Genomic DNA, 15,125 nt, shown 5'->3' on the forward strand with positions numbered 1-15,125 from the left:
TGAACAGGCCTGATTATTATAGCAGATTCAACGTGAAGAGCTTGAACTACAAACACAGAAACGGGGTAGACGAATGGTAAGTGTCACGTTGAAATTGGCAGTTTAAATTCGAAATGCTTAGCATTTTTGGAAACGCGTCGCTGTAGTAAATGCCTCCCAACTGTCGTATTCTTTGCATCGCGTGTCCCACTGGTTCAGTAGCCAAGATGAAGCGTTGAACCAACATTTGCCCAGAGGAGCCTCGTGGCTGCGGAGCAGATGCGAAGCGCCGCACAGATGAGCACGAGAGCAGAGCCACCGCGCGCCTTGTTTCGGACGAGGACACCACTCTGTGTATCGGTGTGAACCAACGGACCCAACACATTCATCCGATTGCTCTGTGAGACGATTCGAATTGTTGTATTTATCTATTGCATGCCTCCTCTCTCCACAACGACGCGAGATTCGGCTGCAGCGTCGTGCATCGCGCCGCACTCATTCGGGGATGTGGACCTCCTGTTTCTCTCTCCCCACTTAGGACCAGACCAGGAGGGCGGCATGTTTCTGATGTGGTCTGCCAAGAGCCACCGAGGGGCCAAGGTGCCGCAGGTCATGCGATCACAAGACAAACCCATAAAAAGTCCATTAAGCGCTGTAGGCAAAGAGCCGGGTTCTCATCTCCTTGATAGGTCCTGCAAACAGCATTGCTTTGGTCTCAGGCCTCCAGCAGACGGTGAGACGCACGCGCACACACACACACACTTACACGCGCACACACACACTTACACGCGCACACAGGCCCTGACATCATGTGCTGCTGCGGCGGCGACGCACATCACCACCTCCATCCCTCCTGCTCAATTTACAGCGTCTCTTTCATAGTATGCGTTTTGCTTTCAACGTTTCCATTTGCGTTTTTATATTTCTAAATGCGCGGATGCTGCAAATGTACGCTGTGTACATTTGTGTTCTGCCGCAACCACAGACGTCTCAGCATAAGGCTACGCGTAGTTGTCAGATTTGACGCGGGGCGTGATGATATAATTCATAATTTCTTGCTGCTCATTATAATCCGGATTGTGGCGTCGAGCAACAACTCGAGGTGTGTGTGCGTCATTTTGCATTTGTAGCAGTGACGGTCAGGTCTATTTTTTTTGGTCTACTTTTCTAATCGTTTGCAGTGATATTGTACTGTGTGAACGTGTTTTACAAACTTATTAGACACATTGAAATATAGCTTTTAGTTATTTAATTTATTTATCAGACCTGTGAAGTCGTCGTCGAACTTTAATTCTCCTGATCACAACAGCACCAACACGTGAATGCGACGTTGCCTGTTTTTTTTAATGGTATTTATGTATATAAATGGTAGTTTTTGTTATAAGTTGTAGTCGATTTGATCTCAACTTCTACCAAAACGGGGCCTTTAGAATATAACACGATTTACATTCGTCCTATATTCTTCAATCGGTGTCCGTGTGGTTTTGACGTGATCTGACAAGAAGCTTTATTTAAATAACCTTTAACTGTTCTGAACATTTTGCGTGTGTGTTTTGAATGAAATATAATGCTTCTCTGTCAACAACCCATGAACCATAGACTAGTATTCTATTGAACTGACTCCGTCATATGAGAAGCTCCTATACACAGTTTAAAAACGACCGCCGCATAATGTGTGAACAACGCGCAGCAGCCGACACTCACATCGGTCATTTCACTAAGTTTATTATTTTCCTTCTGTACCTTTAGCAGTAAATAACAAGCCGCTCAGGACAATGCAATTAAACCCCAAAAATCAGACTTGAACTTATTCAGTTACTTTAAACATTATGATTTTTTTTACCCTTACACTCACTCCTGCCCACAAGCTTATGAACTTGGGCCATAAAGATTTACTGCCCAAAAAGGTGGGAAAACTCTATTAAAAAAAAATGAAAAACCCGCTCTGATTTATACATTCCTCTGCGACTGTGGCCTCCCTCCAAAAAATGGATGTAAAACCAGAGTGAAAGAAGAAAGATCTAATCGTTAAAACTATTGTTTCACAGTAACGTTAACCTCGCCTCACTGCGCCGACACAACTGAAGGTTCTCGTGTCTCACACGGACTAAAACAATGTGTTGTCCAAACTCTCTTCACCTCCGCGTCTAGGAAAACATGCAGGCCACCTATAGATGCGTTTCTGTAAACATGCAGATATGGTGCGTCCTGCTTCATTTTCCTATGATTTTCCTCTTTTACTCTGCTTAAATTAGCTCTTCTTTTTTTTTTTTTACTATTTATGCCAGTAGATTTATTTTATTCATTTATCTAATTTCCAAAGTCTGATGAAAAAAAAACAAGTTGAGGGGTAACTTGTCCAAAAAAACTAGAGCTCATTCCGTCTATAATGTCTCCTCTCCGGCTCGCAGCGGTGCTTCCTCCCTGGCCTTCCTGGCCCGAGGTGCTTATTTGGCCAGACTGCAACTTTCAACTTGACCTTGGCCTCCAGCCGCGTCCGACTCATACTGGGACAGTGCTGCCAAATGTGGCTGCTTTGCGTATTTTGTGCACGCCAAATGTGTTTTCATTTGACACGTGCAAGGGGCCAAAATGTGAGGATGACTCAATTTCATAATGTAGGTATAATACGCATTTTTTTTTCAAATATAGACCTATATGAAATGAATGAATATTTGTTCTTTATGTTGTGCTTAAAAGCGTAATTCAAAGGATTCAGGTTCAGATAGTTTCGGTACATCGTGGTGACACAATTTGTAAAACTCTTCCCTTTTTGCTGAAAAGAAGAAAAAAAAGATAACTCTTTAGATATAAAACTAAAATCATGATGAATTCAAATATCATAAATCCATTTTTTGCTTCACCCTTTCAGTAAAAACCTTGTTTATCCATAATGGCATGCGTAATTACGCATCAATTCCAATGGGGAAAAAATACACGTATCACATACAGATTTTTCTCACGCCATGTATTACACAACTCGTCATGTGAGCCTGTTGTGGTTTCCATATTTCATCGACAAGTTTGTCTTCACATCACTGTGCTCCAGTTTTCAGCCTAAATTGAGATCGAAATAAAAACATATACATACATGGCTTATTAGCATAAAAAACAGTGATACATGTATAGCATCTCCACACATATACACTCACACACACACAGCCTGATCTGCTTTATCTGATGTCTAGACGTTTATCATCTCCTTTGCATATCACGTGTTTGGCCCTGGCCAATAACCTCGCGATCTCTGTGTACTCAGGCGTGTTGGTATCGTTACTCTGCAGTCCCTGTCTCTGCTCAGTCGAGGGGATTTTGAAAAAGAGTTGGTCGTCTCGATGTAGGGCATGCTATGACCGCTTCATTACTCCTCCACTCGCACTGGGTTGACCCGGTCATGTTTCTCTACGACAACGGCTTGGACGACAGGAGCAAGAACATGGACGGATTTACTGGAGGTAACTTCGCTGCGAACCAGTGCAGGAATTTGTTAGCGCATCCGACCTCGCTGGCTCCCAGCACCACCTACACCGCGAGCGAGGTGCCAGTCTCTGGCATGGGGGAGCCGGGCAAACAATGTAGCCCCTGTTCCGCCACTCAGAGTTCACCCAACGCGTCGCTGCCCTATGGATATTTTGGCAGCAGCTACAGTTACCCATGTAGGATGTCACACGGCGGCGTCAAGCCCTGCGCGCAGCCCCCTGGCTACGGTGATAAATACATGGACTCCTCGGTCTCTGCCGGCGAGGAGTTTTCGAACAGGGCGAAAGAGTTTGCGTTTTACCAGGGCTACTCCTCGGGTCCCTACCAGCCCAGCTACCTGGATGTGCCTGTCGTGCCTGCGCTCAGTGCTCCCTCTGAGCCGAGGCACGAGTCCCTGCTGCCCATGGAGCCCTACCAGCCGTGGGCCATCACCAACGGCTGGAGTGGTCAAGTTTACTGCACCAAGGAGCAGCCCCAGTCAAACCCACTGTGGAAGTCCTCGTTACAAGGTAATTTTCTTTCTTTCTATTATTCCTGTTTTACTGACAGAAATGTGCAGTGGTCGTGGAAGTGTGCAATTTTAACCGGAAACTATTTGCAAAATGTTTTTCCCCCCACTGCATTACGCGCCTGAACAGAATCATACAAAAGTGCTTGTGAGATGATAATAATCGTTTTCCCCTCTGAGGCAGTCGAGCAGATTGAAATGTGACATTGCATGTTTTTTTCTTCTCCCTCCTCAGACACAATGTCTGGTGGAGACAGCTCTGTCCGCCGCGGGAGGAAGAAGCGCGTGCCATACACCAAGGTGCAGCTCAAAGAACTGGAGAGGGAGTACGCCACCAACAAATTCATCACCAAGGACAAAAGGAGAAGGATATCCTCGCAGACGAATCTGACCGAGAGACAAGTGACAATCTGGTTTCAGAACAGGCGCGTGAAGGAGAAGAAGGTCGTGAATAAATTCAAGAGTGCCAGTTAGCTGTGGGGTGAAACTGAGACAGGAGGGGGAAAGGCGGACATGGATGCGCTTTCCTCCACCACCCCCCCAAAAACTTTGCTATAATTTATTACGTTATGAAGGTTTTCTTTGACGCCAGCGCGGCTCTGCTTTGACCTGCACATTTCCTCCCTCGCGTTTTAATTGGAACCAGTCGATGCCTGTTGGCAGAGGATCGGAAATGGTTTGCAACATTTTGACCAATGGCGATTCTTGCAAAGGGACGTCATCTCCTGAAAACGTTCACCCAAAGTTTTGGTTTTGAAGGCCCGAGACACTTGGACAAAATCCTCCGCGTTAATCCCGATGAAGCAATACAAATTAATTTTAAGATGAAGCCCCTAGGATGAGTTACATTTCCCTTTTTCAGACTGTGATGCGTTGTTCAACTAAAAGGAGGCTCAGCTGTCACCTTCAGCCAGTGATCATGACAGAGAAACGGGCGGGGAGGTTAAAAAAATGGATGATGGTTGAATAACCGAACCAAATAACACTGGGACATGGTATTAGGGATCATGTTCCTTCTAAACAAATAACAAAAAGCAAAATGCAAACGAAACTCTCACAGCACTTAGTTCAGTGTTATATTATGAAGATAGACTTTATTTCAAACTGTCATTGAGACTATATCACTTCGATTCATTCGTTCAGTTCATCTGTTAATTTGCGAAAGTCTGAGAATTTCTATATTTTGCCCACACATTGTCCCTGTCATGCCTTTTTTTTAAATTATTCTTTACACATGGATTTCGTTAAGAATAACTCTCCCATCAACAGGCTCAACTACACAACTTCTGCCTGATGTCACCCAACGAGGAATTTGCTTGAAACCGCCCTGCGCATATTTAAATGTCCTGTAAATTACTATCTGACTTCAACTATCTATTCTCCCCCTTTTTTTTAACTGCAATAGCCAAAGTTTTTGACAATAAATGTTTGAGAGACGCTTCGTGAGCTTGTCATTTTCATTCATCTTTATTTTTATTTTTTTTGGAGTCCCAAATGAACACGGGTGATCGAAAAAGACTATAATTTCATAGCCCCCTCATGATAAATTATTTTATGAATTTCTCAGTGTATTTCCAAAACTGATGGTGTGTGTGTGCGTGCGTGCGTGCGTGCGTGTGTGTGGGCCTCAGGAACAGAGCCTGTCCTGAGCTCCGAGCCTCAGCTGCTGAGAGTTTGTCTCCATCTAGTGGTGAAGCTCTGACATCACAGCCTCTAGTCATTAACAGTATCAATGCCTCTTTTTGTGTCTGCCCTCACAGCAGCGTCATGTGCGTGTGAAGGCGTGAGAGTTACTTTACCTAATGTCAATACAATGTGTCTGTATGTATCAACCTTTAACAATTAACAGTCGAGGTAGAAACTTAAAACCACATCTTTTAACTAATAATGCAATGTGTGTATGATTTTATACTCGTGTTACTACATTGAAATTATAAGATCATTTTATTAATCACAAAGAATACAAATTAAGCCTTTTTAAAGTCATAACAGAAAACCCTTCACTATTATTATTATTGTTAGTAGTAGTAGTAGTCGTAGTAGCAGTCTATACTGCCTTAAATGCATCCAGCCTTGAATTTAAATGTATGTTACAAATTTTAATATTTATGTATTTATAAAAACATCATCTTGATTGATTAGTTAAAAGAATGAAAAACCAACTATTGAATTAGCCAGTTTTCATGTCTGTATCATCCGCGCTTCATTTGTTAAAATACATTTGAAATATACCAAATTAACGTGCGACATAAGGACCAAAATTTACTTGTACTTTTTTCTTTGTTTAGTGCAAATGTCGTTTCTAAAAATGCCTGTTTAAAGATTCCAAATAATTCACCATGTGCATATTTATTCATTAATACCCAAATTGAGAAATCTTAATATGAAAGGTGCGCGTTGTTTTCTGTGTGAATGGCATTATATAACCGACCACTTTTCTCTTCCCTTCACTTTTACGCACAATTCTTTTCTGTATAGTTCGCAGTTTTGATCTACGTCCTGCTTTACCTGCCATGACAATTTGAACAATGATGATCACGTGACCCACAGCGTCTTGCATTGAGGTCAACTAATCGTTAATGGGCTTCATTCAGTGCTATTTGATTTCTACAATTTTTCAGATTTTTAGATACCGGGACGGGACATGACACTGACCTCTAAAAAGTGTCCAGCTGCTGAGCCATGACCGGCAGGTGGCTTTGGTTGAACCATCCTGCCCGCTTGGGGTTTGAACTTTGAAATATTAGTTTGTGCCATTTAAAAAGGAACATTTGTCCCAGAGACGAGTCGGCGACCCTCTGCTGAGTGTCCGACTCGCATATACAAACAGGGCGATTTAACCAACACTAGCAGACAAGTTTATCGTTGCACAAGAGCACAGGGAGACCTGGCTGCTGCTGGTAGATTGGATCTATCGTCCGTGTAACGCAGGTTTATAATCAAAAGAGACTTGAAAATGATTTTCCTGGGCATTTTGTGCAGCTTTGCTGTTCACTTCTGTGGAGTGTTGTAGGTTAAGAACGCTCTTGTTGCCTTGTTTGAGATGGACCTGCAGAGACCTGCTCTGTGTGGCTCCTGAATCCCCCCTCTGTTATTCTGTGTCATTGCTCCCCCTAACAGCTAAACACGTTAATGCAGCTCAACTCTCCATAAAGGTCCCGTATGCTGCAGGCCTGAAGCCTAAACCATAACCATTATAATAATATTAACATATATACACACGTCGTATGGCGATAGTGGAAATTTTACCCCGATGCCAAGAAGGGAATTCACACATTAACAAAGACATAAAGGACATATAGGCTTCACTAGTGAAATAAAATATTTTTTTTATTTTTTTTATTCCTCCCCCATATGCCCTAAATGTAATAATAAAAATAATTAAACGAAGCTGCTTACTTAGCTATATATACATTTTCCTTGCGTTTTTCACTTATTGGTTGACTGTCTGTCTGTGTTGGTGTTGGGGGGGGGGGGGGGGGGGGGGGTTGCAATGGACATTGTGCAATGAACTTCAGACAAGAACCAAAAAATCTTTATTTGAAAAAAAAAACCCACAAAAACAAATCCAATTGGAAAGAAAATGTCCATGCGACACAAACAAATACACCTCTCTGTCTGAACTGTGCCGAAAGGAAAGTTTTATGAAGGTTTTTGTTTTGTTTCGTTTTTTACAGCAGCTTCAGCAATAAACTACTCCCACCTCCAACCCCACCTCCAAAATAGTACCATGCATCCGGAGACACCGCCACCACCACCTTCCCCAAACCCCAGGTGCTGTCAGACTGTAGCTACCGTCCATCTTGTTTCTCTTCTCTCTTCTCTCCTCACTTTCTTTACATCTTGGCCTGTCAAGTGTTGTTGCTTGTTCGAACTGAATTATTCCTCCTCGTCCATCATATTTCACTGGTTTACTTTAAATGATGTTAACTCTTGTGTAGCGGGCAAACCACAGGCAGTGGGTCACTGTAGAAACGGTGTGGTTGGAGCATCAGAAGCCCCTATAGAGGCTCACATGAAAAACTAGTAGACGGTCCATTATCAGTAAAACGAGCCTGGGGTCATTTGTGTTTCATCTCGGATAAATGATCCAATCTTTATATCATTGTTCTTCTCTCGTTGTCATTATATCTCTCATAAACAAACTCCTCGCAGTCATCACACGAGATAAAACTCGAGTGGAAAAGCCCGTTTGCATTATCTTTAACACCTATGATCAGGAATATCGTACAAGTGAAGACATTAAGAAACTTTCTGATATTTGGTTATGCCATTTGAAGGCCTCATCCTAATGTAAAATCACCAAAATTCAAAACACACAATTCTTCTAACTGTAATACTAATTCACAACTTATTTAATTCAAAGTTTGTTATTACTTAAAGAGTTTTAGATTCTACGTTTTCTATAATGACTGATTGAGATCCGAGAAAATACTATTTTCCTGTTGTGCCACCAATAGGCCTGTAATTTGCACACGTCACAGGTTAGTCCCCTAAACTGCGAATCGTTTAGAAATAATATTAGCTTTGATATTATTTATTTAAAAAAATCCATTTAGCTGCAGCCATGTGTCATCGCTGACTGTTGGATCTAAATCCTTTTTTTTATTTTTGACTTTATGCTTATTTATAAACCCTTACATATTTGTTCTTCAGCAGAGATCTTGAGCTGCAGTGTTTTGTTTTGTTTTTAATTGCCTATTTCCAACTTTATTGCATCTGAACATTTAAAGACTATATACTCAAAAACGACCAGCCTTCCCGGATTTTAATGTGATTGTCAAAGCAATGTCAAACAAAATATCCACCCCCCAAAAAATCTTTAAGTATATTGGGTTTAATTCAAATTATTTTTAAATATATATTTGACCTATTTGTTTTCCTCATAACCGGCTGGAGGTCAAGGTTTACAGCCGATTCGTGACTCGTTACTATTAAAAACTGTCTATTTTACATTGAGTGCATTAATGGACATTTACTGGCTCGTGTTCATTTTTTATTCATTCATTTATAATCCGCTTGAACACAGTGAGACGTGGAAGGAAGGAGGTTCAGTGTGACACACTGGGCCACTCCTCCAGCCCCCCGGCCTTAATCCTGCAGGGCTGAGCAATTGACCAAAGAATTAAAAAGACAAGAATTACCTTCAGATTTATTATGCAAGACAAATCTTAATCACCAAAATGGATAACAGTCTCACACACACACACACACACATACATACACACACACACACACACACACACACACACACACACACACACACACACACATATATATATATATATATATATATATATATATATATATATATATATAGCTAGCAATAACACACAGTTGAATGAAGCTCAAATCAGTTGAAGTCGAGCAGCAAAACCACCTGGGCAGGATGAAATATGACAGTCTCCTAATGCTCCCCTGCACGTGACAGTCAGTCTTTGATGTATGAAATGTGAATTTGGACTCGATGTTAAATAAAACTGGCCGCATTATAAAGCAAGATTAGTGATATGTGACACACGTGCCCACTTACACTCAGCGCTGATGACAAATGGAAATGGATCAGAGTGTTGGGGAAACAGCCCGTGTCCGACGGTTTATATTGGGCGTTGCGATGATAGGAATGGGCCGATGTAAAAGATCGGAGCCCCTTCGGCAAATACCTTTTTAATATTCATAGCCTATAAACAACATCTGTATGTTACATTTAACATTAAACGCGTGCTTTGCCGTGACTGCACGCATACGTATATATATATCAGCTGATTACCCTCACGTGAACTTTAACTCGAGCTCCTCCTGCCCTCTTAACATTTTTTTTATTTTTGCACAAGAAGAAGAATCTGGGCACAATATGCAAAGTTTTGATGGTTCGTTGCAGGCGCACGTGGTCAACAATAAAGAGCCATATCAACCTGGAGCCATATAAAAATCAGCATGCAGTTTAAAAACATAAAGGTATTTTTTTCAACTGAGTCGAGCTCTATGTAAACATGTGCTGGCATAACACGGTCTAATGTTGATGACAATGTTTCTCCACATAAATAGGCAAAATAGCAACCATGAGAGAGAGAAGGGGGGGGGGGGGAGAGAGAGGTGACCCAGCCTGCCTCTGCAGCCCATTGTCTCTTTGTCCCACACTGGTCTGATTGCTGGTAAAAGTGCAGCATGACTCACATTGCACCGCCACTTGTCGTCTAGATTGGTCTATAAATAGCCCGCGGAGCAGTATTAGATTCACGCAGACGGAGACTGTGAATTCTTGCATGCGATGGGCGCAGTGACAAAATAATTTGACCTTTACATTGATTGGGGGAAAAAAGAAATAGTTTTCAGTAATAATTCCGCGTTTTGCAGTGCAAACTCCGTCGTCGTGTCCATTCTTGCCATTTGTGCTGGAAGGATGAAGCCTCGTTGCACATTGCATGTGGTCCAAAATGTGATCTTCGTCTGTAAAAGTACCTGGACGTCAGGCGCAGAGGTTAAGGTTGGGGGTTAAGGTGAGGGTTAGGTTTACAAACTAACTTTAATCTTGCAACTTTTACGCACGGAATTGTATTTCAATTCTCAGTTATTGCAATGTGGTAATTTAATGACAATGGTCCACACACCGTTATAAAGTAGTCCTACCGATCTGAGGTGAACAAAAGAACCCGGGGTTTTGAGATATTGGCTTCGTTCAAAATGTGCCTAATTTGGGTCGATGCGAAAATTTCTCTCCAGTAATTTTCCTTCCCCGCGCAGGCAAAGGTCTTCTTCATACACTCATTGACTCATATAGCCTACACGTCGAGGCGTAGGCTATCTGTCATTTTGTGCCAGTGGTCACATGGCTTTGGCCCTCAGGAATGGATAGAGATGGATCCCCACGTCAGCTTGTAGGTCTAAGGATTTCTGCTCCACCAGTCTGCCACAAAGTGACTGGAGCGCAGCGCCGCGGAAGAACTATGCGGGGATTAATGTAGGACGTTTCCAAAGGGCAGAATATGGATTTTGATGAGCGAATCTCTGGCTCTAATATGTATTTACCGAGCTGCACTTACTACGTCTCCGGAGCGGACTTCTCGGGTCTCCCTCATTATTTAACCCAGAGCCAGTCTTCTTGCCCCGTGACGTACTCCTACCAGCCACCAGCCCTGCCACAGGTCCCGTCCGTGAGAGATGTGGCTTTCAGAGACTATGGCATCGATTCCTCCAGTAAATGGCACCACGGCAGGGGGAGCCTATCGCACTGCTACACTGAGGACTTCATGCACAGGGACGGCTGGACGAGCCCGACCTCGCGCGGTGGTGGTGGTGGCGGAGGAGAGGTCCTGGTGAAAGGCGGCTCCGGCGTCAGCCACTCCGGCTCCTCCAACCCGGCGCCGGGCTTCTATGGCAGCGTTGGCAGGAACGGCGTCCTGCCGCAGGCGTTCGACCAGTTCTTCGACACGGCGTACGGCGGCGCGGAGAGCAGCACAACACCCACGGCACAAGCGGCGGACGCGGACAGACACGCCGCCAAAACGAGCCCCGCTCCGGCGCACCACGGCTCGGACACGGCGGAGAGCTGCAGCCCCAAGTCGTCCCCCGACCACAGCGAGGAGAGGCAGGGCAAAGGCAGCGGTGAGTATAGACGCGCTGAATGCAAGAAGTAGGAAAAAAACACATCCAACGCGTTGCTCTTAAAGCGGTTTATATGCTGTTTTATATGCACGTAAGGTTTATGGAGGCCCTGCAGATTTACCCTATAACAAAACTATGTTATAAACTACAAGATCACGTGCTTGGGATTGAAATTGGCCGTGGAGACTTTGGCGGTAAGCTTGTCCTCCAAGATATCAAAACAAGATCCCCATTTGTCTTTCCTCCATTTGCGTGCTTAGGTATAAATACCCAGTAAAAGTACATGTATATGCAAAATAGTGAAAAAAATAGTTTATTTCCATAAACACTCCGATGACGATCAAAACATTTTAGATTCATCCCAAATCTCCCATATGCGTGTCCATGTGATTAGAATGAAATCTCCCATCATAGTTATGTTTATCATTATTAGTAGTAGTAGTATTTCTGTGGTGGCTGCTGATGCATTTGATCTGACTCTGGACTAGTTTTACACTGCTCCTGATGCAAAGGGAAATATTTACAGTCACTGATTTTCGAGGCTTTAATCCCATGAAGGAATGTGCTTCACTAATACTCACAACAAACACAAACAAGCCTTTCACGCGCAGTGAAAGCAAATGGTGCACAATAAGAACATCATATCAGACACATGACACTCCAGTGTGTTTGGTTTGGGCCCACGCCCTCAACTCTTATAAAAAACTAACTCTTTACTAATTTCACTGGGTTTTTTCACAACATCCCGGCATGCAACAACATGTTCCACTATCAAGTCCAGTCTTTGTTTACAAGAGGCCCGAGAGGACGGAGACACTTGAACTACAAAAGGCAGCAGCATGTGGACCAGAGCAAGAAACAAACCTGTGATTTCACTTTGTTGCCATGCGTCTTGAGATAAGTCGATGGGATAATGTGCATGCTGACCCCCTTGCCCTTTTGTTTGTGTTCCAGGTGGCCAGAGGACACGCAAGAAGAGGTGTCCGTATTCCAAGTACCAGATCAGGGAACTCGAGAGGGAATTCTTCTTCAGCGTGTACATCAACAAGGAGAAGCGCCTGCAGCTCTCGCGGATGCTCAATCTGACAGATCGCCAGGTGAAAATCTGGTTCCAGAACAGGAGGATGAAGGAGAAGAAGCTGAGCAGAGACCGTTTACAGTACTACACCACAAACCCTCTGCTATAAAAAAAACAGCCTGAACAATAGACTGTCACTGGCGTGCAGCCATGTAGACTTCACACACATCATCACCTGGACAAGATGGCGAGTTTTTTTTATGTACCAGACTTCATTAAGAATTCTACTATTTACATACTATTTTGTCATTAAACACCTTTGCCTCTATTATTATTATTATTATTATTATTATTATTATTATAGTTACGTGACTGCGTGTTTTGGAGTTTTTACGCATAAACCAGAAATGTCTGAATTCCCCTCTAGCCTATAATAGGCCATTTAAACACATGGAGATCAACGTACTGCATTTGTAATTTTGTTCCCCTTAAAATAACACTTAATTTCCCCAAATATACGCACGCACATGTACTGTACTGCATTTTCAAAAAAAGTATTTTTTTCTAAAAACCTCTCCTTTAAATTAAACTTTCACAATTTTTAAAATGCACGCACATGCAACTTTTTGTGACCATGAAAAACCTTGACATGTTTTCCCTTCTTTCTCTTAATCTTTTTCCCGTTCTTGTACAAGTACAACTCTGATAACTGGACCAGTGTTCTCTGTGTTATGGAATTCCAAAAAAAAAAGACCCCACCTGGCATCACTGGCGGTGACCACACTCCGCATAGTTAGAAAGTGAGTTAAGTTAGAATCTGATCCCAGCTCGTTCATTGATTTCATGCATTTTCCAAGTCTTGATATTCAACATCTGCTCTTGACCCTTAGTACATAAAGCGCTCTGTGGAGCTCTCGGCCGCAAGGTTGGATTTAATCTCCAACTTCACTCAAAAGGGGCAAGCGGCCAATAAAACAGAGAGCTAAAACCCGCAAGTGAAACAGAATCCCGCATTTTGTTTTATATGTCAGCACGTGGGTCGTATCGGATGCACGACATGTATCCGCCCGATGCTATTTATCCCCCGATGACTCGAAATATGATCTGCCGCAGTTATCATTTGATATCCATTGCAAAGGGATGATTCATTTCTCGGGTTGATGTTGAAGGGCTCTTTTTTTGAGCTCCCTATTCCTTGTCAGGGCTTCCTGAAACCACCTCGACACTTGTTCAGATTTAACGCATCGCCTCCTTTTCAAATAATGCCAATTCATTTATAGTGTGCGCAAAGGTTTCGTCCGATCTAAAGAGCGTGTCCGTGAAACATCAGCCGTGGCATTGGAATAAACGAGGAGATGACAAACTCCAGATCACCATCTCAGTCATCACTGTAGCTGTATGGCCATTTATTTATCGTCATGTCTTCTCATCAGGAGTGGTTTAATCCCAAGAGCCTTTCGCCACTTTTACTTCTTAGTAAACAGGCTGTGAATCGAGGCCATGGAGATGTTTATTAACCTGAAATGGATGGCACAACGAGGCAACGCCATACATCGGTCGGAGGTGGCTTTATATGTCCACCACAAGGCCCCTGCGAACAACTTATATTGGCCTGCCATAAGCTAATAAGGGCCCTGATGCCTTCCATATAGCGTGCATCCTGTGAGGCTCCCAGGAATTCCGCTTTGATTGCTGCACATCCTCCCAGTTGCTCCAGTAACTTGGCCATAAAACGCCGATTTCGTCTGGAGCGTTTGGAGTGCAGTGCAATAAAGCGTCTGAGACCAAGGTTATTAACTGTGACTAAGGGGCTGAAAAACAACGGCTGGGCGCAGTGAAAGGCTTGTGCTCGCGGACCTTTCCGGCGTCATTTGTTGCAGCGTCTTACCGCGGATAGGAATATCCCGCGTTCGTGTTGTGCTGCGTCGTGTTGGGAAAGGGCCCCGCTGCCGCCTGCGCCCACTGGGGGGCGCTCCTCCGATCAATGTCATTGCCGTGAATTGACATATAAAAGAAGTTGGACTCAACTGCTTTCAAAACATGTCACCACGCGTCCGGATCTCTTATTGTTAAAAGGTAGGCAATGAAATGTTATCATAACCGTTTTATGACTGCGCGCGGGGGTTTTCTTAATGCGATTTAAGGAAGTATGTATATTCCTCCACTTGATCCCAGTTCAAATCCATCTGAGAGGCAGTGGAGTGAAGACGCTGTTTTTCATTTTTATCCGCAGCTGTTATGATATAACGACAGCATTACCGTGGAGAGGGGGAGAAAAAAAGATTGCCATAGAAGTAAATTGTGCAAGAAAAGACGTTGCTGAGCATCAAATCTAATGCAGCTTCTCAGGTTGCACTTCTGCGAAAGTTATGGGCCTGGGGTGACTAACGCACACGGAGATATAAGATCGCACGGGCCCGAGTTCCCATGCATTCTGTGGCCCACTAACTTTTATAATCTCTTTACGGTTTAAAATGTAAATTATCCCTCATTATATAAACACTAGATTGGCTTTATGTTCTTTAGGTGTTGTGT

General features: G+C 43.3%; 2 protein-coding genes across 2 annotated transcripts; both read left to right on the forward strand.

Annotated features, from left to right (window-relative positions):
- Positions 1-2: 2 nt before the first annotated feature.
- Positions 3-5,396, forward strand: hoxa13b (homeobox A13b). Its single transcript, XM_035629046.2, has 5 exons — positions 3-76; positions 199-379; positions 518-712; positions 3,239-3,968; positions 4,203-5,396. The coding sequence occupies exons 4-5, from the start codon at positions 3,329-3,331 to the stop codon at positions 4,439-4,441; spliced, it is 879 nt and encodes a 292-aa protein (XP_035484939.1). The 5' UTR covers positions 3-76; positions 199-379; positions 518-712; positions 3,239-3,328; the 3' UTR covers positions 4,442-5,396.
- A 4,735-nt stretch (positions 5,397-10,131) lies between these two features.
- On the forward strand, positions 10,132-14,407 carry hoxa11b (homeobox A11b). Its single transcript, XM_035636674.2, has 2 exons — positions 10,132-11,572; positions 12,527-14,407. The coding sequence occupies exons 1-2, from the start codon at positions 10,954-10,956 to the stop codon at positions 12,757-12,759; spliced, it is 852 nt and encodes a 283-aa protein (XP_035492567.2). The 5' UTR covers positions 10,132-10,953; the 3' UTR covers positions 12,760-14,407.
- Positions 14,408-15,125: the final 718 nt, after the last annotated feature.

Source organism: Scophthalmus maximus, chromosome 1 (assembly GCF_022379125.1).
Source record: "Scophthalmus maximus strain ysfricsl-2021 chromosome 1, ASM2237912v1, whole genome shotgun sequence".
Taxonomy (NCBI): Eukaryota; Metazoa; Chordata; class Actinopteri; order Pleuronectiformes; family Scophthalmidae; genus Scophthalmus; species Scophthalmus maximus.

Excerpts from the sequence above, each read along its gene's own strand:
- hoxa13b (XM_035629046.2), top strand. The coding sequence starts at position 3,329 with ATGACCGCTTCATTACTCCTCCACTCGCACTGGGTTGACCCGGTCATG. Across the intron at positions 3,969-4,202 it reads GTGGAAGTCCTCGTTACAAG|ACACAATGTCTGGTGGAGAC; the intron begins GTAATTTTCTTT and ends CTCCCTCCTCAG.
- hoxa11b (XM_035636674.2), top strand. The coding sequence starts at position 10,954 with ATGGATTTTGATGAGCGAATCTCTGGCTCTAATATGTATTTACCGAGC. Across the intron at positions 11,573-12,526 it reads GAGGCAGGGCAAAGGCAGCG|GTGGCCAGAGGACACGCAAG; the intron begins GTGAGTATAGAC and ends TTTGTGTTCCAG.